The 27,258-nt window shown below is 37.5% G+C and overlaps 4 protein-coding genes and 1 pseudogene across 7 annotated transcripts; 1 reads left to right on the plus strand and 4 right to left on the minus strand.

Moving 5' to 3' along the window:
- Positions 1-7,511: 7,511 nt before the first annotated feature.
- Positions 7,512-10,238, minus strand: LOC126620954 (cucurbitadienol 11-hydroxylase-like). The gene is made up of 5 exons (XM_050289293.1): positions 8,911-10,238; positions 8,741-8,819; positions 8,562-8,668; positions 8,292-8,419; positions 7,512-8,168 (listed from the first exon to the last, which is right to left on the minus strand). The coding sequence occupies exons 1-5, from the start codon at positions 8,944-8,946 to the stop codon at positions 8,072-8,074; spliced, it is 447 nt and encodes a 148-aa protein (XP_050145250.1). The 5' UTR covers positions 8,947-10,238; the 3' UTR covers positions 7,512-8,071.
- A 144-nt stretch (positions 10,239-10,382) lies between these two features.
- LOC126620953 (isocitrate dehydrogenase [NAD] regulatory subunit 1, mitochondrial) lies at positions 10,383-14,068 on the minus strand. Its single transcript, XM_050289292.1, has 4 exons — positions 13,328-14,068; positions 13,013-13,252; positions 11,136-11,214; positions 10,383-10,900 (listed from the first exon to the last, which is right to left on the minus strand). The coding sequence occupies exons 1-4, from the start codon at positions 13,853-13,855 to the stop codon at positions 10,626-10,628; spliced, it is 1,122 nt and encodes a 373-aa protein (XP_050145249.1). The 5' UTR covers positions 13,856-14,068; the 3' UTR covers positions 10,383-10,625.
- A 285-nt stretch (positions 14,069-14,353) lies between these two features.
- Positions 14,354-17,069, minus strand: LOC126620950 (SEC1 family transport protein SLY1-like). Its single transcript, XM_050289283.1, has 2 exons — positions 16,907-17,069; positions 14,354-16,572 (listed from the first exon to the last, which is right to left on the minus strand). The coding sequence occupies exons 1-2, from the start codon at positions 16,935-16,937 to the stop codon at positions 14,741-14,743; spliced, it is 1,863 nt and encodes a 620-aa protein (XP_050145240.1). The 5' UTR covers positions 16,938-17,069; the 3' UTR covers positions 14,354-14,740.
- A 529-nt stretch (positions 17,070-17,598) lies between these two features.
- Positions 17,599-19,819, plus strand: LOC126622693 (uncharacterized; annotated as a pseudogene).
- Positions 19,820-20,216: 397 nt separating this feature from the next.
- Positions 20,217-26,261, minus strand: LOC126620951 (protein LAZ1-like). 4 transcript variants are annotated; one of them, XM_050289286.1, is made up of 9 exons: positions 26,098-26,261; positions 24,892-25,068; positions 24,733-24,789; positions 23,976-24,108; positions 23,081-23,265; positions 22,876-22,964; positions 21,908-22,169; positions 21,284-21,535; positions 20,217-20,869 (listed from the first exon to the last, which is right to left on the minus strand). In XM_050289286.1, the coding sequence occupies exons 2-9, from the start codon at positions 25,042-25,044 to the stop codon at positions 20,513-20,515; spliced, it is 1,488 nt and encodes a 495-aa protein (XP_050145243.1). In that variant the 5' UTR covers positions 25,045-25,068; positions 26,098-26,261; the 3' UTR covers positions 20,217-20,512. The 4 variants fall into 4 exon arrangements, with proteins under 4 accessions (XP_050145243.1, XP_050145244.1, XP_050145241.1 ...); XM_050289287.1 differs by having other exon boundaries at positions 23,976-24,084; positions 24,892-25,160; XM_050289284.1 differs by having other exon boundaries at positions 24,892-25,160.
- Between the last annotated feature and the right edge of the window lie 997 nt (positions 26,262-27,258).

Consider the following 27,258-nt stretch of genomic DNA (forward strand, 5'->3'; position numbering starts at 1 on the left):
TACACCTTCTTAATAAACCCTTCCAAAAGGAGTGGATTATTAGTCGGATATAAACCTTTCCTCTCACCGTCGTCCCTCTCGATGTCATCATTCTCGCCGTCATCCCTCTCGTCGTAGTTGTTCTCCTGGTCATCTCCTATAACCGTCGTCGTTCTTCCCGTCGCCTTCTCTCGCCGTCGCTACTTTCCTCGTCACTGCTCTCCTCGTCGCTACTCTCCTAGTACTGTCGCTCTTCGTGAAATCCGTTAAGTACCAGAAGAGTACTGAGCTCTTGATCAGGAAGTTGCCATTCCAGAGGCTTGTTTGTGAAATTGCCCAAGATTTCAAGATTGATCCGCGTTTCCAGAGCCACGCGGTGTTGGCACTGCAGGAGGCTGCGATTCCAGAGGCTTGTTTGTTCATTTGGTTGTCTGCAGCCTGACTGTTGTTTGGGCATTTTAAAAAATAAAATAAAATAAATTAGATTTTGCTTAATTTGGGCCTTTTAATTTGCTTTTTATTTTGAAGTTTAGGATTTTGAAAAGTATTTGGGTTTTTAGATAATTACATTAAATTTATATTCGATACAGTATGAATAATACGGTCATTAGTCCGATATTGCACTAAACGCCTGACTAATTTAGTCAGTATTATCCGATGGCTATTTATCATATCCGACAGAAATAGTCAGTACAGTCCGAGCTGCCAAACGAGGTCATAACAAATGCTTAAAATAATTTGAAATAACATATTCATTTAAAAAGCCCATCAATATTACAGCCCAGTGTTATTCGTCTTCACTTAAAAGTAAAAGGTCTTAGGTTCGAATCTCGTGAATGGCGAATTCGATGTCAAATTAGGCTGCCCATAGTGTGGCATAGCCGAACTTCGCCTCCTTTTAGAGTAAATATATCGATATACTCGAAAAACACATATCATTTAAAAAAAAAAAGAACAGGATCTCCCATCTGTAAACTACATATGTGAAAGTGTGGAACCTTTTAGACTTTTTTCCTAATAATTAAGGATAAATTATACAAAAGTACCTCAATAATTGGTCGGACCACAATCTCATACCTTATATTTTAAACATTGTAATATCATACCTCAACTTATGAATTTGTTATAATGTCAGACCTCGTTAAATTTTCTATCAATTTCGTTGTTAAGTGATGACGTGATAGGCATGGGTCCACTCCGCACCCAACTGAAATTAAAAATTAATTAAATATTAATAAGTTAAGATTTTTAATCTGAAAAAAAAAATTATTAATAAACCCTATTTTCTCTCCTTGCATCTCTCTCCTTATTCTCTCCCTTGTCTACTTCGCCGTCAGCTTCCTAAATCTGACCACCTCTCTCCTCGTGTCTTTCTCCCTTTTCTCTCCATCGTCTACTACGCCGTCGGCTTACCAAATCCGACCACATCTTCCATCCAGATTGCATCGACACATGGGTCGCACTTGACAGGTCACCCGCTGATCCGACCCAGAATGTATCCACACCTAAATCTGACCTCGAATCTCATCTCTCATCACCGGAACCCCACCATAATTCAACTCCCCGTGCTCCCAACCTCATCAATGACGATCCCTATCAAATTTGTGCCACATGGGCACCGTTTATCATCTTTCTTTTTTCTCATGTTCTCAATCGCCCACAGACGCGTAAAAAGCATTATCGCCACTAACTAGCAAGGGTAAAGTGCGGTTTGACCCCCTGAACTATCACCCCAGTTGAAACTGACCTCCTAAACTATTTTTTTGGTAAATTAACCCCTGAACTATTTAGAATCAATCAATTAACCTTTTGCCATTATATTACGAAATCAATTCCGTCAAATTCAAGGGCAAATTAGTCATTTCATCATTAATTGTTACTTGTCAGCTATAACCACCAATAAAATTTTAACACATGGACACAAAATAATTCAAAAATATATAGCATACTGAGAAAACATAATAAACCAAACATTTACATAATGGACCATCTCACATTGTCACCACACATTATTTTGTTTTCATATGTCATAATTATATTGTTGGTTATAGTTGACAAGTAAGAATTGATGAAGGAAAGACTAATTTTCCTTTGAATTTGATGAAAGTTCAAGGGGGCAAATGGCAGTTTACCTAACTAGCAATGGTCATCCCCGACCTCTACACTCTGTTTGACTTTATATATATCATAAACAACTAAAAACTCTAACTTGGAAGAATCCATAGATGATACTCGATTAATAGAGTACTTGAAGTCAACATGGCATCTAGTAAAGATGAACCATCTTTGACAGAGCCTTACGGAATAGACTAAATCATATTCAGACTTCTTCTTATAATGGAAAACGTATTGTAAACATGAAAATAATATGTTAGTTAACCAAAGTCTTCTACACACTCAACACTCCTTTAAACTCGAACTAATGGGGCATTTATATGAGTTTATGTGTGTTCTGGGCAGGGACCTTAGCCTTGTATTTAAATGGACTTAACCCTAATAAGTCTTCCCATAATAATGTCATTAGGATTCCTTGCAGTCCAAGGACAATTTATACACCAAATCTCATTCCATATATGATAGAATTAGGAGCCCTTATTTCCCAAGGAAATCTAGAATATATTAACTTGTGGTACAAGCTGCAGCTATTAACTAAATCATAATCTTATTTATATTCCAAGCAATCCTTAAATTAACTGTGTAGACCTATTAGTCATTGGATTATGATCCAACGTCCAACATTCTCCCATTAGGTCAAACAGTTACTTCAGAAAAGTTCTTTAATGGATTTATAAGCAAGACTACTTTATTGGCTAATGAATTTAGTCAAGCTAATAAGCTTCCTTATTAGCTTGACTAAACCTAAGTACAAAACTCAATCTTGCTAGTATTTAGAATGCAACTGAAAATACACCTTTGCTGCTTTATGGAATTCACAAGATAACTAAAAACTTAAATCCATAACTTAATGCAGCTTGTAAATTTTGTTGCTTCCTAATTGTCGTGAATCACAAATTAAACTAACTAGTAACTGCATAAAACTTTATAGCTTAGTACATCAGGACAACCTTATATGAATATGTAATGCCTATATGGATCCTTATTCGAATATTTACAACCGGCCACAATTTCAATTTCTAAAAATTTAGACCCACATTCGTAATATCTTAAAAAACTTTTACAAATATACATAAAACCATCAGGTGAGGTACATATAATTAGCTAAACATCCTTCATGGCATAAGCTACACATTTAAATTGTTCCTCCCACTAATCAATTATATCTTATATTGAATGCAAGAAACAAATACCATAACCAGATGTACATATTCATTAAAAAACATGTTATTGTACCTTACACTTAATCATATTATACAACAATGAATATGTTAAGCCAAAATTCTTTTAGCAAGTATAACTTCATGTGAATTCTTTTAGTCATTACTTCCAAATATTATGTACCAAACAAGTTAAAATGCAATTGTCTTTACAAGAACTTAACCAAATAGTATTAATCATCTATGGTACGAGTGTTAAAAACATGAGAATACCATCATACATGCATACAAATTTGAAAACAAACAGTGGAACAATTATAGGATTGAACAATCCTAACAAAATCTAGAAAAATTTCAAATACAACATGCATCTTTTTTCCACAAACTCGACTTTAAAATTCTAGAGAGAAACATGCAAATATAAAACTAAGTCTCATACTCAAAATTTTTACAAACGTATATTAGCATAAGAACAACTCCCACGGATCTTTAGAACTTAGCATGTGTGACTTAGATTTACAAATAAGTCAATGAGTGTGAAGGCCAATTATTTGTTTATCAATTCTCCCACTTGGGCAAACACTCATTGCATTTGTTATTCTGAAAAGCATGTAGGTACATATATACATACATACATACATACATACATAGATATATATATACACGTACTAGTATAGAATTTTCCAAAATACATTTGTAAAGTAGTATACTATATCAAAAACCAAGATTCCAGACTAAAGATAGATATCATTTTCTTGAGGAATTACATAATTAACGTATAATGGATTAGTCTCAAAATCACATAGACTATACGAGAGACATTAAACTTTATAAAATAGGATATAAAATTGTTCTAGAGGTAAAAGATAGCTCAAAATTTTCACATATGTGAAAACAATGAAAACTCCAGCCTAGACTTTCAATTGAGCACAGGTTACTAATAAAATCACCATAAATAAAGTACATAACCAATAAGCATGAAATTTGCCTTCTATAAGTAGACTTATATATGAACAACATATCCAAATTTCAAGTAATTTTGAGGTCATTAGATCATTCGTTTGTTAAACATAACTGAAACGATGAAAACTACCAGACTAGAATTTCAACTGAGCATAGGTTACTAATAAAATCCCCATAAATAAAATACACAGCCAAAAATCATGAAATTTTGCAGTCTAAAAATAACATATATATGAAGGAAATATCCAAATTTCAATTTATTTGGTGGTCAATAGCTCAATAGTTTGTTAATTTCAAAATACATATTCTAGTAGAAAACCTTGTGAGCTTTTGAGCCTATAAATGATTAAACCATTATGCATTAGTCTCATTTGTTCTTGTGCGTATGATCTCATTGTACATGTATCTCTAGAACATGATTTATACCTCTTGATCATTTATCAATTCAAGCAACTGACTTGGAAGTGATATAGGCATTCTTCTTTCGTTTGAGCCTTTCAAGCCAACATTTCTATTATTTGTCCCTTAGCCTTTTGAGCCTATATATAGGCCTTTTTGGTTCTTCAACCTAATTTTCTCTACCTAGCCTTGTATTAAATATTCCTACCCTTTTTCTAAAGAGCTTGTAGAGTAATTCAATAAAAGGAGAGAGTCCAAAGTTGTTGGAGCCAAAAATTGTAGGAAAAGAAAAAAAAAAAGTGAAAAAAAGGGAGAGTTTTCCAAGATCAATCAAGTCAAATAAAGTTCAAATTTTGATGTGCTTCACGGGTTTAAAGTTATTAATCTCTCGAATATGATTGTAAAACTCTACAAATTATTTGGACTTTGATTTCCATGCTCTTCATTGTTTAGCCACTTAACCCTCAACCCCATTACAACCTTGTTAAAGACCCTTGATCTGAGCAATTACTTGTTATTGGTATCGAGTTAGGTAGACAAGCATCCATATGGCGGCATGTACAATGAGATCACTTGAGTGAAACACATTAACCAAAACATATAAGTGAATGAGCGTATGTCTTGTGAGAAGCTCACATGTTTGCATATGATGATCTAAGGGAGCTTGGAATTGCATTGACATGACTAGCTCACACATGACATTTTAAGCTTTGTTTGAAGGAAATTTGGTTAACTATTTGATGATGTTTTGAGCTCTTGTTGCTTAGTTCTTGACTATTTATTTCATGGTTGGCACTTATCTCTGAGATCGAAATTGAGAAGTTAGCTACTAAGTTGTTGAGTCAAGTCTTAGTTGAGTAGTTTTGTTTTGTTTTGTGTTTTGTTTTTCTAGAGGACCAGCAAAAATGTAAGTTTGGGGGTATTTTGATGAACTTATATTTATACTATATATTTTGCCCTTTTATATTTCTTTTCTTGTCTAGCTTAGTTGGAAGTTTTAAGTATTTGTGATACTTTTGCCATATTGTGTTTCTAGGAGCAACAAGATCGAGTTTGGTGGAAAAGTATGCAAACAATGGAATTTTTTAGTGATTTCAGTTGGAGCTGATTCACAAGAGATTGAAGATGATCATATCAAGTTTTCAGCTCAAAATGATGTCTTCCACTTGTGACATTCAGCTTGGTCTTCCAAATTAGTGGCTATTACTTTTGGCTAAATAAAAAAAATGAAAAGAAAATAAATGGTTGAATTAGTGGCCAAGGAGATACCTTTCGGCTAGTTGTTGGAGAAAAAACAAAAAGAAGGGAGACAAAGTTGTTGGAGAAAAAAGAAAAGAAAAGAAGGGTTGCCTTTGTGGCTTTGAAAGAGGATTGCCTTTTGTTTAAGGCAACACATGGCAAAGGAGGAAGGGAGACAGAGAGCAACGGAAGGGAAAAAGTGAGGATTGAAGCAGGAGAGCAGAAAGAAGCATGATCCTTTCTTTGAGGAGAAGATCGGAGAGCTCATCTTGTAAAAAGGATTGTTTTCTTTCTTTGATTTTTAATGGATAATTTCTTATGTATTCAAACAAGTATGTATAATTAATTTTTTTTGTTAGAGTGAGGCCGTAAGCCTCAACATGATTACGTAAATTTCTCTTTTAATTTTTTAAGTGTTTTACATATTTGCTTTGATATTTTCAATCACTGAATTAAACTATCTATATGTCTTGATATTTGATCACCATTAAGATGCTTAGAAAAGTCATGAGATGCAATTTTGAACGAATATCACATTAAAATTGGTTATGCTTCTTGTAATTGAGGATTGTAATTTCTCCTAAGGTAAATATCATACTTTTAGGGATTACATGGTTTATCAAAAAGATTTTCACTAAGATTAAGGAATCACTCGTGTTTATATTTAATCCAAATGTCATGGATGAATTGCATGTATTGGTATGCGTTTTAGCTTGAACGTCACAAGTAAAACTACAAAAGGAAAAACCCAACCTTCAAAGCATGTGTGATTTCGATTACTTAAGCAATTGGAAGACCTACGTAGGAGTGTTGTTGGTAAAGGTTGAACTATTATGCCTTGTCAATCTTAAGTTTCTACATTTACTTGTTTGTTTAGTTGGATCACTATTTCTATAAGCCAATTCCCATTTTAGATATTTGTTTAAGTCACGTACAGTGGGATTTAGTTTTGTCAAATTAGTGTAGTTCTTAGAGTTAATTAAGTTAAATATTCCAAAATTAGTAAATTGTTTATACCAGTCCCTGAGGAGATCGACCTTGCTTGAGTCATTCTATACTACAAAAACTTATTCTCTTGCAATAATTTTCTATGGTTTAACCCTTGTTTTACAGATGGTAAAATCAGACACATATGGTAGATATGTAGCTTCTCTAGGAAATATGGACACCCGAGGCCCAAAGAAAAAATTTAATACAAACAGTCCTTTCCGATAATAAGAATAAAGAACTTTACTATTTCCTATTTAATAAAAGTGAACAGTACCGGGAGTGTTTTGTTAAAACTCCTAGTTAAAGGAAAACTAACGAAAAGTCCAAAAAAACTTCTCTTTTAACGAAAAGCCCTTTTTAAAGGTATAGTGAATAGTATCAGTTAAGGGTAAAAATGTAATTTTTCGTTAAAAGTGAACAGTATCTGAAGTGTTTTGTTAAAACTTCCATTAATAAACCTTTCAAAATTTTGACATCGAATCATATTCGATAACTGGAGGGCCGGCCCTTTAACTATTCTAGCACAGCACCTACCTGTCTAGGGCCAGCCCTAAGTTATTCCAACTACATGTTTCAGATTTTACATCGTTTCGCTGTATAACATATTGCACATCCTATCTTAATCGTAGGTACATCAAGACATGTGTCTGATCATTTTCCACAAACTGACTTCGGAAAATGTTGTGATATTGTGTTTATTAAAAAAAAAGAGACTTAGCTTTAATGTTTTAGTTTTGAGGAAGGCGTTGGCTTCCTAATTTTGAGGAGAAAATATTTGCTTCATCAGATAAGATATTGTTTCAAGTGGGAGACTTATTCTTCCTCAACTATTTTGATTTGTTCCTGATTTGGTGGCCGGATTCTTGGCCACTTATCCCTCAACTTTCCAACGTTAAAACTCCTAGTTTTTGGCTATATATATTTGGGTTTTACGTTAGTGTTATACACAGAAAAAACTAAGAAACATTTGCTGTGAATATTTGAGTTTTCTAAGTAACAAAGAGGGTGATTGTTTTCGGATCTTCCAGGGTCTAGACAGAGGGAATCCTGGGCTGTTTTATCCTGGGGACGGCAAGGCATTGAATATGCATGCACAACTTGGGCAAGGCCGCGAAACGTCTTAAAGAAAGCAACATTGTCGGCGACTCAACCCAAGACACTTGCATACCTTTGGTTCACTGGTAATATTGTTCCTTATATAGATTACTACTCCAAGAGAAAATATCTCAGTTTTTCTTCTCCGAGAACTTAATGTGAGTGCCATCCCCGAATGCCAACATAGGCCCTCCAGAAATGCGTGCGCCTTTGATGATTGTTGTCCACCTATGAACAGAAGAAATTGATAAGATGATTTAAGCTCTGTCAAAAACCATGTAGGCACACACTAGATTTGCTACCTCTGGTGAGATAGTGAGATTAAAATTAGAGGGGAGTGCTGAAATATACCTATATTTGGTAAGCCAAACATGGAGAAAGGTGGACAGGTACGCTCTGCTGAACTCAGCCCCTGCACATTGCCTTAATCCGCCACCAAACGGCATGAAGTTCTTAGATATAACAAGGGAGTCAAGGTCCTAATTCCATACAAAACATAAATATGCATAAACAAAGTTAGCTGTCAGATAGCTTTGTGATCGTGATCAGATTCTTCCAAAAATGGAAGTTATTTGAAAAAAAAGGCAGTGGTATACTCAAGTTTGAAAGACAGATGCGTACCTTCCAACGCCATGGATTGAACTCCAAGTGATCCTTGAATGTGTTGGAAGTTAAATGAAGAGCATGGGTAACAAGCAAAATCGTCCAGCCAGTTGGTATTGTGTTTCCTTCAAAGCATTACAAGTATTTTTATGTATGAATTAACAAAGGGCCTAACCAATTTGAAATTGAGGACTTACCCTTTACTGGGATATCTTTCACTGCTTTACGAAACAAGCCTGGCATAGCGTTACTCAGCCTAAGAGTTTCATTGATAACCTGTATTTTTCCAAAGTCCAGCAAGTTATAACACTCATATATATACTACTGTTCAAGGTAGAACAAAACATGTTGAGCTCAAAGAACTAACGTGAAGGGTAAAATTCATCGATTTATATCGTCCCATGCAAGTGCAGAATTTTGGTCTTCTCTATTTTTGAGAAGCACCTCATGCTCAGCCTGATGATAACTAATTATAGTCTGACATAGAGAAGATGGGAACATTTCAATATATAAATAGAATGCCTAACTTGCCCAGGGGGACTTGGATGGTCTGATCAACCCTAATTGCAACAGGGAGTTGATCTCTTCCTTCCATAGTTCTTCGTCATTAGGCATTTCTGGATGTGATGCAGTCTGGTGAGGCATTTTCCATCCTTGCTTGTATGGCAGCTTTGCGAAATAATGTTCTCGTTCCTATAACTTATTTGGAACATCAGCACAACATTCAAGCAGAAGTTTTCTTTCTTCTTCATCAGAGTCATTAAATCGGTCGTCAGATGACTGATGAAGAAGCAGTCTTTCCCATCCAGGCAACTTACAATCTGGGAGTTTCATTCAGGCCACGCATTTGCCTGATAATAACTCCACCAAATGAAGGCCCTGTTGTAATCACTGCGTTAGTAGATACTGGTGCCTCCATATCTACTACACACAGCATATGCCTTCTTAGAAGCTGTTGGATTCCCACACAAGCCTCATTCACGTCAGCATCAGGAACTTTTCAATCACAAGCTTATTAAGCCTCTTCTATGTTCGCTCATAGACTCCCTTACCCATAGACATTCTTTCTACCAGTATGACCATTATACAACAGGATCGCTACTCTCTACGATGACTCAAGCTAGAATAGATACCTAGACAAGGAAGGTTATACAAACAAGCTCTCTTTATTGATATCAAGTATCTTACAATGCTTGGTGAACCAAGTATGAATGCTCAACTAAGTCTGAGGAATACAAAGCACAATCACACCTATTTATAGGCCACGGAGGAAGTCTCCCGAATCTCACTTAGGAGACACGACGTATCATCCTCTTTTGTCACTTTTCTACAATAATGGTGGGTAATCTCCCTTTACAACTCATCACACTTTACTTTAGTCATACATGTACTTTACAACTTTATGTCACACCACACACTATTCTAAGATACTTCTTGTTTGGTTGTCACTTCACGTCTTGTCGATGCCATGTGTCGGTGATTGCTTGCTAGAATCTTCTAGAACAATCCCATGCATGTTTGAACTAGAACAATCTAGTTCCCTTGCACCTCAATATGGGCTGGGTTTAATGGGCTGGTGTTGATCTTTAACAAGAAATGGTAACGTGTACAGTTTTGGATGCACGAGCCGGTGCAGGTTTGCCTGTGCCTTTGCCTACGAAGGTGCCTTCCATCGTTCACAATACGATTTGAGGCATTAGCCTTGACGGTAGAATTCTGTATGATGGTAATGACACCGTCCCCAGGTTAATGATAGCTGTATTATGCTCAACCCAATCTCAGGCCACATAACAAAAGCTAGACAAATTTGAAATTCTGGGAAGAAAAAGCGAAGCGAGGTTTCATCAAATCGAAAACTTTAAACAGTGGGACTCTTACACATTCTTTATTACTGAATGGCTATTAGGATCAATTCCGATTATTCCCGAAAATGGAAAAAAATAATATTGCATTTCGACAGATGTAGGATAACCTACCAACGGTGTAGAAGAAACCATTACAAACCACACCATGTGAGAACGCTGGGTAATCAACAGTATGAAGTATAGCCCAGGTAAACGCAATTGACACGTTCCCCGTCAATCAGTCCAGTTTACCAATTACGGCATCAACGACCTCTTGGGTAGTGCTGACTCCTCCGAGATCTTTTGTCCGGTACTTGCCTTCTAATATTACTCGCTTCACCGCTGTTTCAAGTCGATCAGCGAATGAAGGAAACTGGAGATGCCTCAACATCATTGCTGATGATAGAAGCAAAGCGACTGGATTGGCCTTCTTTTGCTCCCACAACTTTTCATTTCCGACATTTCCTGCCGAAGCACCTTGCTCAAAAACAGCGTGATCAGCACCCACATTTCCTGTAGTTACCAAAGAGATAATGAGGCACTGTTTAGAAGAAACCGACTACAAGAACAAGATATATTATAAGTGGGGTTCAGCGCTTAAAGCTAGCAAATGATCTTTCTTCTATCAAGGGGTGAAGTTGATATATCATGATGGTGTTAATAAAAAAACACAACTTAAACAATCGGTATAAAATTTGCAAGGCCTGGCAGCATAATTTAATCAATTAAATTAAACAAGAGTTTCTACCTCCTGGCATGACACCAGTGCCTCCAGCAATACCAGCTGCCGTATTTGCCACTAGATTTCCATAAAGATTGGGAGTGACCTGCAAGACATGAAACAACCTCTGTAAATGGGGAAGGAAAAAAAGTAGCACATAGAAGTTCGAAACCAGGCAAACATCTATTTTAAATTTCAATAGACAACTCATTTTTAGCTCAATGACATAGACAGGTCTTTTGGCTAAAATCAAGAGCAAGCATGAAACATCCGAAGCTGAGTGTTGGGCCCAGATCAATACGTTTTCTAAATGCAAGATGATCTAATAATCAGAGCCTTTTGCCAGTGTGGGGTCTGGGAAGTGCCACATGAACAGTCTTACCATTTTGTGGAAAGGATACTTCCCATTTGGAACCCAGATTACAAGGGAAAATACCAAGTCCTAGATTCAATTTACCCTCCCCACCAGCTCCCAAGGAACAGAAAAACCAAGTTCATGATCAACATATGAGACAAGAAGCAAACTCATTAGAAACACAAGAAGAACAAGATTTTGATCCAAGTTAAAACAGCAGAACTAGGAATTCACATTAGGAAACAAGGTATGAACAGACTATTGGACTATTCATGTTTTATTCGACTATATGAATCCAGGCTGATATTTCACTTGAGCGCATCCAGATTGTTCATCTTTTCCCGGCTTTAAATAGAGCATTACTATCCTTCTATGCTTACTTCTCGACCTACCACATCAATTCCACATAGACATCAGACTCAAAAAACTCAGTCAATGTTTTGATGTGACTCACAGGTTTTAAACTCTCAAACTCTTTTCCATTTACTCTTTTACTTCTTCATAGGTCATCACAATAGCAAAATACCTACAAGACCTCCTAGCCCAAAGTGTAGCTCAATGCTGGCCGGTCTTGACTTTTTAGGCACCAATAAGGTTGACAAGCCCAAGCTATGAAGTAATTCTCCACTTAAAATACATAATTTCTTCAAACCAAAACTAATAGTAAAAGAGAATCTCTAATTTGCATCATCAGTTGGCGTATGAGCCTTTGCAAGATTCTCAACAGACTATTCTGACATGTCACAAGCACCTAATATTTCATCTTATATCCACCCTTTGTATTACGGGTCAAACCTGATCTGAAGCATATAAGAAGATAAGAATAGAACCACTTCTTGACTAAACATTAGAAATGGTTTTCACAATTCAAATCATAGATACATCTCACAAATTCACAATTCAGATCACAGAAACTCCAAAGCTTGAAACCTTTTCATATTGGCATCATTTCAACATCCAAAGAATATTTAAAGGCGAATACCAGTAATTGCAAATTCATCACAATCCAGTCAACTGCAGTCAACCAAGTATTTCCAATAATTCCTAGTCGCAGATTATCATTCCAAGAAACCTGAACTTTGCTTAAAATCGAATCAACCCAAGTTCAAGATGTCTTTGCTAAAGCGTAAAAGGAAAATAGAAAAGGGTGAGATGAAAATTAAATTACTTGGCAGCCGCCCCATCTAGGCAGCAAGTCTATTCCAATGCATTTTTTAACTAACGTCTTATTAGTTATTCCAAGCTCTTAAATACAAGAGAGAAGGACAGAATTTGTTGCTAAACAAACTCCTAATCACCAGGCAAACACATCTGCTAAACAAACTCCCAATCACTAGGCAAACACATCTGCCAAACAAAATCCTAGTAACCGATGTCAGACCAAGTCCAAAATTAAACCAAATTATCCACACTTAGTCAAAGAAGAAGCAAAAAATAAAACTTTAATCATGCCACGAACACATCCACACTCCACATATAAAAACCATATCCACAAAACAGAGCTGAAACCATATTCACAAAACAGAATTCTGAGCTGAAGTCGCATTACCATCACATCAAATTGCTCGGGCTTCGAAACGAGTTGCATACAGCAATTGTCCACAATGATTTCATTGTAATTAATACTTGGGTACTTTGTAGCAACCTCTCTGCAGGACTCCAGGAACAACCCATCAGCCAGCTTCATAATGTTGGCTTTGTGCACAGCAGTCACCTTCTTCCTGTTGTTCAAATAGGAATACTCGAAAGCGTACTTCGCGATTCGCTCCGAGCAGAACTTGGTGATCACCTAACACATTCACAATCAACTCCCAATTTTCACAAAACTGCAGAGCTAAAGATTGAATTTTGGGTTTTTGATTACCTTGAGGCTCTCAACGACGCCAGGGACAACCTCGTGCTCGAGCCCGGCGTATTCGCCCTCGGTGTTCTCTCTAATTACGACAATGTCCACGTTCTCGTGGCGGGTGGGGAGGCCGGGGAGGTTGAAGCAGTTTACTAGCGAAGCGTACAGGTCGAGCTCTTTTCTCAGCTGCACGTTGAGCGAGCTCACGCCGCCGCCCACCGGAGTCTTCAGCCCGCCCTTCAAGCACACCTTGTTTTTCCGGATCGACTCGATCACCTCCGGCGGGACCCGCTTCATGTCGCCGTGGACGTCGTAGCGCTCGAAGTACACGGGGGCGTGCATCGCTTCCATGACTTGCTCGACGGCGTTGGTGACAAGCGGGCCGATTCCATCGCCGGGGATCAGGGTTACGGGCCGCGGGGCACCGTCGCCGGGTCGGGGCATGTAGGTGACGGATCGGGTGTTCGGGTGGGATTTGGGAAGGAATGGTGCCGGCGTGGGGCGCTGTGTGAGGTTTTTAAAGATCGGGAGGGTCCGGCGGGCCATGGCCGAGGGTTAGGGTTTTGGGTTTTTCTGGACGGAGTAGGTTGTCGGATTTGCCAAGGGTCGACTTTAGCTGCAGAGGAGTTGAAGTTGAGCGGGTGAATGACTAGGGCGGGGAATCGGAAAATATGAGGAAGTTGGAGGACCTTTTTGCAATAATGCCACGCTCTAATTCGCATTTCTGGGTGGACTAGGTCTGACTCCTAATAACTGAAGTGTGAAGAAAGAGAGGGAAGAGAATGAAAATAAAATGAGAGAATTTAAGACCTCTCACCTTTGTGTACCATTTCAAATGCATTTCTTCCACACTATTCTCTTCACCCTCCTATATCCTTATTCAAGCCTACAATCTTTATTGTATTTTCTATATATTTTTAATAAAAAGTAAACTAAAGGGAAATGCCCGTCATCTCATTTGTTTAATCATTTTCGTTGTTTTCATTTGATTTATTAACTTCAATTACTAGAAATAAAGAAGAGTAAGATCATTAAAAATTCGTCTTTAGAGAAACACCAATAAAAATTAACATATCATATTACAAAGTTCAGTTTTTAGAGAAACATCAACAAAAATTAAAAGGTAAGATCAGTAAACTCATCTTCCAACCATAGAACTTACACATCAATGAAACACAAAAGTATGCGATTCTGAAAACTTCTGGTTATAACAAAATTTAAAACCGGTTTCTTCTTGATCCCGATAGAAAGTTGATGAATCTCGTATGGAACCACCGTGCAGACCTTACAAATAAATCCACAGAGCATAGCAGTCCTTTGTAGACCAAAAACATGCAACAACTTTATACAGATTCATCCACATGGTTTCTTAGCTTCTCACAATCATCTTCTATCAGGCGTAAATAACAACTAAACTGCAGGATTTACGTATCAATGAGTTGAAGCAGGAGGAGGAGTAGGAGCACCACCCAATCCCATTTTTTGCCCCAGTACTGCGAGCTGCTCCACAAACTCCTGACCTGTGAGTATTTCTGTTGTTCCGTATATAACATGCTTGACAGGTTGCTGACGCTGCGCAAGCTCTTGTAGGCTCCCGTACTCCACATAATTACCACCTCCAATCATGAAGACGATAGCTTCTTTGAAAGGTCCTTTTAAATGGCTGCTACCTATTCCTGAGCTTGACTTCGGAGCACGAGGATCAAACACAAGATAGGAATCAATTTCTGGATTCGGCCTCCCCTCCACCAAGGCCTCCACTGTTCTTGTTAGTGCTAGCTGCCTATCATTGGATAAAAGATTTTTCACACCTGCTGTCACGGCGCTTATTGATTGCCCATAAAGTTTCTCTGCCCAATCGACTATGTTACTTCTGCTAGCAGAATTTGCTGATGCCAGTGAGACATTCAGCGCCTTGATCTTCTTCACATACTGAAATGCACTGGTATCAACCTCAGATTCCCTGAGGGCTGCTTCCACTTCTTGTTGATTAATGGTTTCAGAAGAAATAAGGTACATGATAGAAAACCGCAGCTTATCCATCTTACTCCCTTTCCCTCTAAGCACACCTAAAAGTTCGCTGCGATCAATGCCTCCTCTAACCATCATGTCATACTCCTTTTTAGCAAAAGAATCGAGCAGTCTCTCTTTGATCTCACTCAACAACACAGTTGCAATGTTGGTGTGCTTATCAATCACCTGCTTCCGCGCAGTCAACTCTGGCAATGAGTTCACTGCACTCATCAAATGTTTTGTGTTCCCAATCATGTCTGTCCCATCAAATTCAGCTCCATCATTACCACCAGTTCGTCTATTGACCTCATCAACATCCCTCTTATACTTATTCAATTGGGTCTCAATCTCTACTGCTACTTCCGGAAATTCTAGAGACCCATTTGCTACCCAAAAGGGATCTGAGCTATCTAACTCATACGACTTCATCCCACCCTTTTCACCTTGAACATTCAACCTATTAAGCTTCAATCCAAGAATATCATGCACCAAGGGCCGGTACCTAAAATCATGCTGTATTCCCACAGATAACTCAAAATTACGGTCAAATATACACAATATGGGGCGCTGGAAAGAGCTCGCAAAGTTTCCACCTTCAGTAAACAGATTGTTCTTCGACAACAAGTGGTCACGAAGTCTCTGATCCAATGCTGATGCTACCATCTCAGCTGGACCACCACGAGGGCACCTGATAATTGGCACAACAGCAAGAGTAGCCAAAACGCAGAACAAGCCACCAACTATCTTTTCAATAATCTCCTCAATCTCACGGTCCCCTGCCTTGGGATCATTTAACTGAACATAAGTGTTCTTCTGTGCCAACGAGAACAAATTATCTTCCAGTGTCACAAACTCCAAATACTGATCATGCAACTTTGAAATCCGATGAATCGAATCTGAATTCAAAGTCCCAGATGCCAGATCCTCAAGCAGTGGGCGGGGAATCAAGGACGAGAAGTTCAGATGGAAGCTATCATACAGCGAGTTCGAAGTGTCAGCAATGATCCTCTGAATGTTGGAATGGCTGGGTTGGACAAAGTAGACAGCAGGCACATCATGAACGGGTTTTCGGTCCTTGTCAATCAGGAAGTACAGGGTCACACCGTGCTTACGAAGGTCCTTGACATGGATCAACGGGGAGAGTATGTTTTGGCAAAACTTATCATAGATCAAGATCTTATAGACCTCTTCATTGGCCATACCGGTTGCATTAACGGGTTGGTTCAGATTCAGCATGCGGGTAATACATTCTGGATCCAGAAACCACAGATCAAAATCAATAATTTACACAAAACCCTGAACAATTATGCAGAATTAAACAAACCCAATCGAGCAAATGAAATGAAATTTCGTCACAGCTCTTAAACCAATATCACAGATCAAACTCAACACACAAAACCCACAAAAAAATAAACACATTTCATCAATTATAATAGTAATTCCGGTAATAATTCATCTGGATTTTCTCTATTAGCTAAATGGGTTATCGATTCAATCCAGTATTTTTCAATTTTTGCTTCCTTGGTTTGATTGAAGCAGAGAGATCTGGAGAGAGAAACTAAATGGGCAAAAGAGTAATTTTACCTGTTTGCCTCTGCCGCAGATTAAGCGCCATGGCCGTGAAATCTACGTCCTCCGGCCGCAAAGACTCACAGATTCACACTCACCAGCAATTTTCTGTTCGCTTCTAATTTTATGAATTTCCAAACAGCTCTGCAAATGTGTGGGTCTCTGCGAATTAAAAAATATGTCGTTCGTCTACAACCGTTACCAGATGAAGATATATACTGTATCTAATGGGATATCGCCACGTCATGTGAAACAAAATTAAGACTATTTCGTTGGTTGACCACGGATTGCTGACCAATGGGATGTCGTTGATGGAATCGGATCCTCTTCAGACCTAAAGGAACTGAGCCAAGGATCAAATAATTCAGATTATTGAAATTTGATCCAAAGGCTACAATTATTATAATTTTTAGATGGCCCTGTTTGTAGCCGTTGGATCAAATTTCAATGATCCGGATCATTTGATCTTTAGGCTCAGATTTTTTGGATCCGGAGGGAATCCTGTTCGGTTGTTGATGCCCACCAATAAAACAACATACACGTAAGTGGAGCGTTCCGAATGAGAAGAGATTCTTTAGTGTGACTGGAATGCGAGATGGTACACCACGTGTCATTATACAATTGGTGTGATATATGTGTTAAAAAGTTAAGAAATTAAAAAATAAAATTTCTCATTACTTATATAAAAACACGTGGTGTAACACTCGTGTTACGATCACAATGAAAAATTTCTCCCAAATGAGAGAGGCATCATTGTTTCTTCCATGGTTGTTTTTTCTCTTTCCCCCCTCAATTTTCCTTAACTACTTGTTGGGCCCTGCAGTTTTTGAATATTTAGAATTTGACGCAGGAAAATGGTACCCGCCCAGAGTATCAATTGGCGCCAGGTGTAAGTCAGGCACAATCAGCTGGACAGTCATTCCACAATGTATTATTTTGTGCTTTAAGATTCAAAAAGTATGAATCTTTATGTCTGCAAAATTCATGGAAGTTAGGAAATGTGAATTAGAGACTGCAAATTGGTAGGGTGGAAGATTTAACCGAAAACCGGAATGTCGATGGAAACAAAGAAATGGGAGTTTTAGTAGTTTGTAAATGTGCAGCTGCTTGAGGAAAACAGCATACCACATGATAATGTTCGGATTTGCTACTCCTCGTTTTCGAGTACAACTCACACTGCTCAAGTTGTTGCATCTGTCTTGAACATTCCATTTGAGGGTGCACAATGCAAGGTAAGATAGTCCTCGGAAAACCGCCAAAAGGAACGCTAGCTTGGTTGGTTTCTGCTCGACATAAGCGCGGGTGATCGGTTATGTAACGAATGTAAGTGGTCAAGACTACTTTAGATTTTTAACCAGTGATTTTTTTCCGTTTGTTGGTTTTCTGGACAGGTGATGGAAAATCTTCAAGAACGCTTCTTTGGTCCTTCGTATGACTCATGTCACACGATAAAGTAAGTCAATTGGTGTTGGTGTAGTTTTTTCACTGATTAAAGTGGCAGATTGAAGGCTTTGTCTATATTGTTGGGTTTATAGGAGGTGCTAACTTATTATGATCATCTGTCGTAATTCTGTTCTCCCTTTAGCTGATAGTATCACGACATATGGGCTCTTGATGAGAAATATCCACTCATGAGGCCGGCAGAGGGAGGAGAAAGCGTCGATGATAATTGCATGCGGACTTGCAGAAGCAATGGAAACTATGGAGTCACAATTTCAAGGGTGTGTGAATAAATACGCGTTTTCTATTTCAAGGGTGTGTGAAACATCTTATTCTTATGCTCTACATTGCATATCACTAGGCACATTGGCATTGCAGAGACATGAAATAAAATGTCTAGTTGTGGCTGCAGAACTCAAAAAACCTATTTCCGAATAATTTCTACTTAAAGAAAAAAGAAACATCCGTCGACCTTAAGAATTCAAAAATAAGGATGAAAAACTTGTAGCTGTAATTACTCAGTTTGTTTGTGGTTCTTGAATCTTGATAGATTATTCAATTCAGCTTCTCAGTTAAGAGGTTTTTTCTGTTAGTTGTACAAGACCGTCGGTTTATCCAGCTGTGTCACGGCTTTCCTCTTTTAACTGCCATAAGGTTAAATTAAATCATACCTTTTCTTGCCTGCGTACTATCTAAAGGGGTGTAGTCAAACTTGGATTTAAGAGGATTTTAAAAAAATTTAAAATCCTAGGTAGTCAATTAAAGGATTTTAGAATTCATTAAAATCTAGGTGTAGTCAATTAAAAGATTTTAGAATCCATTAAAATCTAGGTGTAGTCAATTAAAAGATTTTAAAGGATTTTAGAATCCATCCAAATATAAGTGTATTAAAAAAATTAAGATTTTGGAGGATTTCAATAAGTTGTGGATTTTGTGGGATTTGAAAGCAAAAAGTATGTATAACCAAAACTAAAAAGAATCAAACCTCACCCCCCTAGGATTTCAAAACCTTCCCCCACAATCCACCACAATCCATTCAAATTCTTTAAAATCCATATGAATTTTGTAGGAATCTTTAATCCTCTTAAATCCTATCAAATCTATCACTTTTAAAATCCTTTAAAATCCTTTAAAATCTTAGTTTTACTACACCCCCTAAGTGTGACTTTGTCTGTTATATGTGTCTATTCAATCTACAGGTGCACGATCTTAGTTGTTAGTCACGGCGATACCCTACAAATCTTGCTGACGATACTCAGTGCTGCCAAGCTAAACGTGGGATCCGGTTACACAGACCTGTCATCAAGAATTCAAGCAGTTTGAACCCCTCCCATCTTATCACAGCACCGGAAATTTTCCCTGCTTACTGCAGAGCTCCGGGCAGTGATATAAGTATCATCTCTGAAGAAACTTTCATCTTTCGTTCGTAGTTTGTCAAAAACTAAGATTATGGATAGTGTTAGTGGTAATTGAAAATGATTAAATGAAGTATATACATGGCATGAGCTAATTAAGAGCATGTTTTCCATCACTTTGAAATTTTTCGTTGCTCGCCACATTTACGATCAGATTTGTTCAAACTTCGGTGATATGTACAACTCATCACGGAGGCTTTGCCTTGATTGACCATTTTTGGACAATGCTTGAGAATTGGGGGCCGGAGGTAGATGTCTACTCCGGACCCCGGCCTCTCATGGGGCCGACTCTCATAAGGAGATATTTTTCGGTGTGAAAATCAAATGAAGAGAATGCAAATACAATTAGGACCTCTAATCCTACTTGGAGGCTAGTTTATTTACTTGACTAAGATAAACTTATAGTCCTTGAGATTAAAATTGCAGCTCTTGCATATGACAGAGAACAAAAGGTAAGAGATTGAGTCACCTTTTCTAACAAAAAGATGAATTTTGATTTCAGCTGTTACAATTACTGTCCTCAACGTAAATGCGTAAATTACATACCCTTATAAAATGTTTCCTCTAACTTTGATACCATTTACATTTTTTACGCCCCTAACAAAAAAGTGGCTCCGAGGCGACAGTTCTCGCCATCCTCTATGAATCAAAAAGAACGAAAAAAGTAAAAAGGCAACAGCTTCAGATGAAAATATCGCTGAGCAAATAACAATGGACAAAACCCACAGGCCACAGCATCCCATGAGACGATAGCCATGACCTTTCTTCAGTCTCTGGTTACCCACCGACGGCCTCTTACCTGAAACCCACCATAACTCTGATCACTACTGCTCTCTCCACCGCTTTCTGCACTAGTAGATCCAGATTTGCGGCGATGAGGCCTCTTTACCCTTGCAACCCCACTGTCACTCATGCTTCCATTCAAGAGAGGGTCGTCTATCCCACGAATCACCTTCCGTGTAGGTGATGTGGATATACAACTGTCATCCCTTGTCTTTCGTTTCTCCTTGTCATGTTTCTTAATGTTTTGGGAGATCTTGTGTAGCTTCTCGTTGAACCGGGTGAACCCCTTCTCTACCGGCTCCACTGCCTGTGTTACTGTGAACTTCACATCTTGCACAATCTGTATTCGAGGCAAAGAGCAGATTCAGAACCCAAACTAAAAAAGCCTACACCATGACCCACGATCAACTGGTTTCATGTAGATACCAACTATCTTTCAGTTCAAAAGATGGTTGGACATATTGAAACATATTAGAGAAAAAAAAAAAAAAACAGTTTCAATCTGAAACATTCGCATCCGTTCTTTTCTACAAACAGTTATCACCTAACCACAGACATCAATTAGCAGCCTTCGCAATTTACACATGTTTTCAGTGTTTTACAGTGCACATCCAATATCAACAGCAATCTACAAATCTTATTGGCCATACCAAGGTGTAACACTAGTTGTTTTAATATATATCAAAATAACCCTTTCAACAGAAGCTATGTTCCAATGTTTTTTGACATAATGTACAACTAAATAGATACTTACATATCCCCCGCCACCAATAAAAACGTCCCGAACACTCTCTCTGATGGTCATGCCGCTCTTGACATCAATGTTAGGAGTGGGGAGGCGTAGCTTTGTGGGGCGTTCACTGTCCCTAACCTCCTCCGGATCCAAAGGACAGTCAGCCGATACATAGTCTCCAAGAACAGAGACAGTTCCAGGGAAACGATCTCCCATCATCTCATAAGGTTTGGCAGGAAAAACATATAGGTGAACAACCGAAGCAATGCCCATCTGTGCAGGGTGAAAACGCAGAACTGTCAAACTAAAATATGTTGCATAAAGATGGTAAAATGAATAAATCTTTTGTCGGGTAACCTACATAACATTAGTGAGAAATGTAAGACAGTGTAATACAGAATACTAATAGCAGAATAAAATGAGAATTGAGAAGAAAAAAACTATTAGTCATGATTTTGTCGACCGATCAACCCTTAATTTTATAGCAACACCTTCAGATGAGGAATAATAATCTCTCAAGACCACATCAACTCGTAAAATTTCAATGGAAGAATAAATTACCATTTAAAAGACTACGACAGTAAATATCGAGTGAAAAGACACAATTATGGCATGCAAACTGTGTTACCCAACGAAAGATTCTACCTCTATAGAAACGATGAAGTCTTGAACACTTGTCTTAAACTGCAAGCCTTCAGCTATAGGGCTTTTGAACAAACCCAAGGCATAGAGAAGAGCAATTGCCACACCTTGCCACCATGTCAAAAACACAATTGATTTAAATGTCAAAAACTTGGCTAATGGTTTTATGCGAGCTAGTTCATCTTTTGTAACAGCGTAAAACTGAACAAGACAGTACAAAGCCCATGACTGACTAAAATTCAGAACCACCGCAATATAAGGATACCTGCAAGCACAAGAAAATTATGATGTTGAGATTCCTTTATGAGTTAAACTTCATTAATATTTATCCAATTCTTTTGTAGGAGAACGAGATATGTAGGGCATCAACAGAATAGTAAGAAGGAAAATTGATAAGTCAAAATATCGCGAGCACTTCAAACAGAAGAAGTAATTGGCAAAATCCCACAAGCTCTGATACCATAACATAAGTCAAAGGTTCAAAGAAAGAGGCTATGGCTACGGAAACTGAGGTCTTGACAGGCCTCTCCTGCTTGTTTTTGAAATACATACTTTAAAAGAACTAACGCAAGATCACGTGACCATTTAGCGTCTCTATCAATTGACAAACCCGTACACATTGCAATAGGCAAAAAAAAATGAGCTATCATATGTTAACCACCATCTACAGTGTGTTTAGCGAGATTTTAGAGGTTATTTCAACATGCAGAATTCCTGAAGATTCATTTCTAGGTATACAACATATAACCCAAACTTACAAGTCCCTAAGGAGCATCTACTTCACATGCGAATTGACACAATCAATACATAATCAGTATGAGTAACATGCAAGAGTTCCATGAGAAATTCAATACTTAATAGTTCAAAGAGCTTCTTAGGGGCCAAAAAAAAAAGACTTATCCTATCAAATATATTACATGATAATTTCAAATTACAAATGCTTTTCCTATAATCATTTGAGATTGTCTTACCCACATCCCCATTTAAATTCACCTTCACAGTATACACCAAAAGCTTCAAGGATAACTGCTACAATAGCACTGAGAGACTTAATTAACATCTGTCCAAGAATAAAAAATGAATTTATGTTATATAAGGGAAATGGAATTAGAGAACACAAAACAACAGCCAGTACAAAAAATAAAATAAAAATTCTCTAAGTGATGGTAAACATACATACTGAACAATTCCGAATTTGACAACTTGGTACAACCATTGACCAAGTTTCCATGGTTTCAAGATATAGTTCATTGGAAAAGGATGCTTAACAGTTCTCATTTCAGAACTGTGTTCTAATAGGGGAGTCTTAGAACTTGCACGTCCTTCCCTTTCCATGAATTCAACAGTCCTCTCTTCCCCACCTTAGCAGGAGAAAAAAATATATATATATATAAACGGATAATGTCAAAAGCAGAATAAATATAAACTACGGAAGTAAAGAAGTTTCTTTATCTATTAAAAACAAAAGGACTACAAACTGCAAATGAAAAATATCCTGGATAGATATGTACCCCATCAAACAAGGATTATTTGAAACTACCATACATACACTAAGTTAAAGATGGCAACTGTGATAATTCTACATGATTGTCATATGATTGGCCCTGAACACTTAAAAACCTTAACATTGTGCAGAACAGGTATTTATTTGTTTGTGCATTGGCCCTGGAAACTTCAAATTTTAACATTGGCCCTGATGTTAGATTCTCATATGCAGAATAGATTTATTTGTGCATGGAGAGAGAGAGAGAGAGAGAGAGAGAGCTGAATGTGTATGCAAGAACAGCCAAAGAACATTTATTATCACATTGCAGCCAACAGGCCAATCCTGCCATGAACAGTGCAATCTTGTCCACAATCAGAACAAGATTGTCAATGAATGCTTAATAACCATGTATTAGACATGAACATATACTTCCAAAGATTTTGTGAAATTCAAGTTTGAGATCCAAATACCCATTTAATGGATTATGACATTCCAAACCCATCAAAATTGAATTTTAATGAGCATGTTAGCTAAAGTGTCTATAGATAAACAATGGCATCATAAAAGTTCTTGAAAGGGACATACCCAAGCATGCAACCAGGTACCTTCCAAAGCAATACATGGCAAAGGATTCATAGCAATCCCGTAGAATCTCACAATAAACGCTTATCGAAGGGTTCAATAAAGATACTAACTGAAAAGAACACCAAATTAGAATCTGGAAAAAAAAATACCAAATATCAGAGGAAGAGTACTTTTTCTGTCTGTAACACAGGCATACCTGTACATCTAAATTCAATAGTAAGAAACAATGATCACTTTCAAATCTAATACAAGAACTTAATCTTCCCAAATTAACAGAAACTTAATGAATAGTACATGTATATTCAACTCATTATCTTCCCAATGAGTCCAAAAGAAGCATGGATGTTTGTGAACCAAACAAAAACAAATCACAATTGAAAAATTCATCATCTTTGGTATGTTAAATTTCAACTCACCGTTTACCATGCACATTAAAGTTTAAACAACAAACTACACATAAGGTTCTCATAGGGAACCACAGGCACACATGTCATATGTGCAGACGCAAACACCATAAGTCCCCCCACCCTCTCTTTTCCTGAACTACTTTTCCTACCCTTTCTCTCCCCTCTGTCCATTTAACACTTGCTGTTAATGATCTACACTAATAACCATTCTCTAAAACAAGTGTGGGTTATAGAAAGTATATTTAAAGGACATTTAAGATTAATATATGTTCTACCTATAATCCCAAAGAGAGGCTTGAATAAAAAAATACAAACAAAATTAAATTTCAAAAACAAAAATAAAAACTTACCGATTCTATTGCATAGCACGGAACCATGAGGACAACACCAATTAAAAACTTTTGCTCCTGAAAGGGTCACACAAACCAAAATGTGAAAAATGCACCAGATAAACATTACAATAGAACCATGCATATTAAATACAATTTATGTCACTATGGAATAAATACCTCAGGATTTTTGTATGCAGAAAGGTGCTCAAATACAAGATAAATTGAAAGGGTGAGAGTGATGAGTACAAATACACCACAAACTAGACTTGCCCACGTAGGAGGTGTGTAGGCCAACTGGGTAATGAATTCGAGAAATGGTGTTATCTTCATCAGCCGTATTTCCTTCTGACCAGCCTATATTCTCAAATATTGCCAGCATAATGGAATTATCAAATCACAAACATATGCATTAGGTGGTGAATCACCACAGACAACAGAATATGGACCTGTTCACCCAGATGATGAATAATAAGCATAAATTGAGAGTACAAATTATATAAATACCTAGCACACAACTTAATATATGATTATTCTCGCGTAGTAAAAAAAGACAGATTGACAGAGAAACAAAATCGGTAAAAGGGTGCATGGAAAACCGAAAATTAATGCCATAATTTGTTCTGAGATCACCATTCCCTAAGCTCTAAATGAGTTACCATTACACCAAACCATTAGCATGCAAGTATTTAACTACGATGTTTAGCACCTTGCAACTGAGTCATGATACCGAATCAAAAGAATAAAAAATCATATATTATTGGACATTTTATCATGAGATCATACCACCACAATGCTCAAAATCCTAAATTAGTATACATTTGCATACGCAAAATCTATGCTCGTCAATTCAGACCAACCCTCATACACCATACTCAGTCAAAACTTGCAGCTCAAATCAGCACAGGAAAAAAGGCTAGGCATGTTCCCCCAAAAGTGAATTTATCAGTCTTTGAGATGAGCAATCAAAACCCATCAACATTGTACATTCAAGAATCATTTTTCTTTAAAAAAAAAAAAATCAGCTTTTTCGATAACCAATCCAATTAAACAGTTCAGAAGTCAACAGTGCAAAAAACAAAAATCAGGTCACCTTTTATGTACATTTTAAATCAATTAGATCAATCAGATAACAGAGAGAAGACGGAATTCCACAAAAACTGTAACAAAAGTCAGCTCATTTAGGTACAATTACTCCGAAGATTGAAGTGGAAAACATAAAAGGAAGTAAATTTAAATCATTTTTCCCACACTTTCCCACCAACCAAACAGAGAATTAAGAAATTGAAAGCAGATAAGCTGATTGGCGCAATCAATTTAACCAAAGAAATCCGATTTTACTACGGCGGGGGTAAATATGGAAGAAAAGGGTGAGAAATTACTTACAGAGAGAGCTACGTCGACTTGGCCCAGAAAGCCAGAGAGGAGATCCTTTCTTCTGAGAGAATCAAATCAGAGTTGGAAACCTCACGAAATTCGCATTACAGAAACCCCATCTGAAACTTAACACGAACGCGGCACGTGACACTTTGTTCCAACGGAATAAGCGGAAAGGCTATGTTTGTCTTCTTTTCTGTTTTTAGGAAAGTGAAAGTGTAAATATGTAGAACACTAAAACTGTGTGAAGCGAGAAATTTTTCATTGACGAGAACACGTATGGTATATTACGTTTTTTTAACAGAAATGGTAAAAAAATTTATTTTTTAAGTTATTAATTTTTTAGCACACATATTTCACCATTTATATAATGACACGTGATATAAAATTGAATAAAAAATCTCCGTGTACCCGTCACGTTAAAAAATCTCCGTGTGAAGCGGCGCGCAAGGCCGCGTTTCAAGAAGATTTTAAAATTGAATAAAAGAGAGAAACACCGAGTCAGTCAACGTCACGCTCACAGGGAAAAAGAAAATGGAGAACTCGACGACTCTGAGAGAGTGGTTCGCGCGAGTCGACTCGGCCCATGCCGGAAACATCACGGCGCTTCATCTCAAGGTACTTCTCCGGCAATCCCTCCGCTCTAATCTTCCCGAAATCCCCAATTTTTGTCTTCCCTCTAACTTACGACGACGGTTCGATGGTAATCAGAGCGCTCTTGCTGTTAGTAATAAAGTGAGCTGCTTTGAGCCATGGTTAGTGGTTTATGTTTTCTTTATAATTCGTGCACTTCAATGTGCATCATAGACATTAGGCTGTTAATTTTTTTCCCATGCAATCAAAGTCGTCACTTGATAATCTTTTACAAAATTTGGACTTTTTATGAAATTAGATACATTGCTGATAAATCATGTGTAATAGGAAGGTTGTTCCTCCTGGCCTCTGGCCTCTCTCTTGTATGCTATTTCTTATCTGAACTCTCAATTGCTCAACTACTGTGACAGGCATTGGTGAAATTCGACTTCTTGCTGGACACTCCGGCTTTCTACACGGTCTGTGAGGTATATCATCTAATTTGATTTTGAAGATGAAATTCAGAATCTCAACGTTTTCTTGTGAAATTTGTTCCGTAGCATCGTTTTCTTTCACCACCAAGGATATGCAACTTTG

The sequence above is a fragment of the Malus sylvestris genome, chromosome 5 (genome assembly GCF_916048215.2).
Source record: "Malus sylvestris chromosome 5, drMalSylv7.2, whole genome shotgun sequence".
In the NCBI taxonomy this organism is placed as follows: Eukaryota; Viridiplantae; Streptophyta; class Magnoliopsida; order Rosales; family Rosaceae; genus Malus; species Malus sylvestris.

Excerpts from the sequence above, each read along its gene's own strand:
- LOC126620951 (XM_050289286.1), bottom strand. The coding sequence starts at position 25,044 with ATGAAGATAACACCATTTCTCGAATTCATTACCCAGTTGGCCTACACA. Across the intron at positions 22,965-23,080 it reads AATTCGGAATTGTTCAGTAT|ATGTTAATTAAGTCTCTCAG; the intron begins GTATGTTTACCA and ends ATTCTTGGACAG. Across the intron at positions 22,170-22,875 it reads GAATTTAAATGGGGATGTGG|GTATCCTTATATTGCGGTGG; the intron begins GTAAGACAATCT and ends TTGTGCTTGCAG.
- LOC126620953 (XM_050289292.1), bottom strand. The coding sequence starts at position 13,855 with ATGGCCCGCCGGACCCTCCCGATCTTTAAAAACCTCACACAGCGCCCC. Across the intron at positions 13,253-13,327 it reads GCGTCGTTGAGAGCCTCAAG|GTGATCACCAAGTTCTGCTC; the intron begins GTAATCAAAAAC and ends TGAATGTGTTAG. Across the intron at positions 10,901-11,135 it reads CACTGGTGTCATGCCAGGAG|GAAATGTGGGTGCTGATCAC; the intron begins GTAGAAACTCTT and ends TGGTAACTACAG.
- LOC126620950 (XM_050289283.1), bottom strand. The coding sequence starts at position 16,937 with ATGGCGCTTAATCTGCGGCAGAGGCAAACAG. Across the intron at positions 16,573-16,906 it reads TCTGCGGCAGAGGCAAACAG|AATGTATTACCCGCATGCTG; the intron begins GTAAAATTACTC and ends TTCTGGATCCAG.
- LOC126620954 (XM_050289293.1), bottom strand. The coding sequence starts at position 8,946 with ATGGGACGATATAAATCGATGAATTTTACCCTTCAC. Across the intron at positions 8,820-8,910 it reads CGATGAATTTTACCCTTCAC|GTTATCAATGAAACTCTTAG; the intron begins GTTAGTTCTTTG and ends GGAAAAATACAG. Across the intron at positions 8,420-8,561 it reads TCAATCCATGGCGTTGGAAG|GACCTTGACTCCCTTGTTAT; the intron begins GTACGCATCTGT and ends GTATGGAATTAG.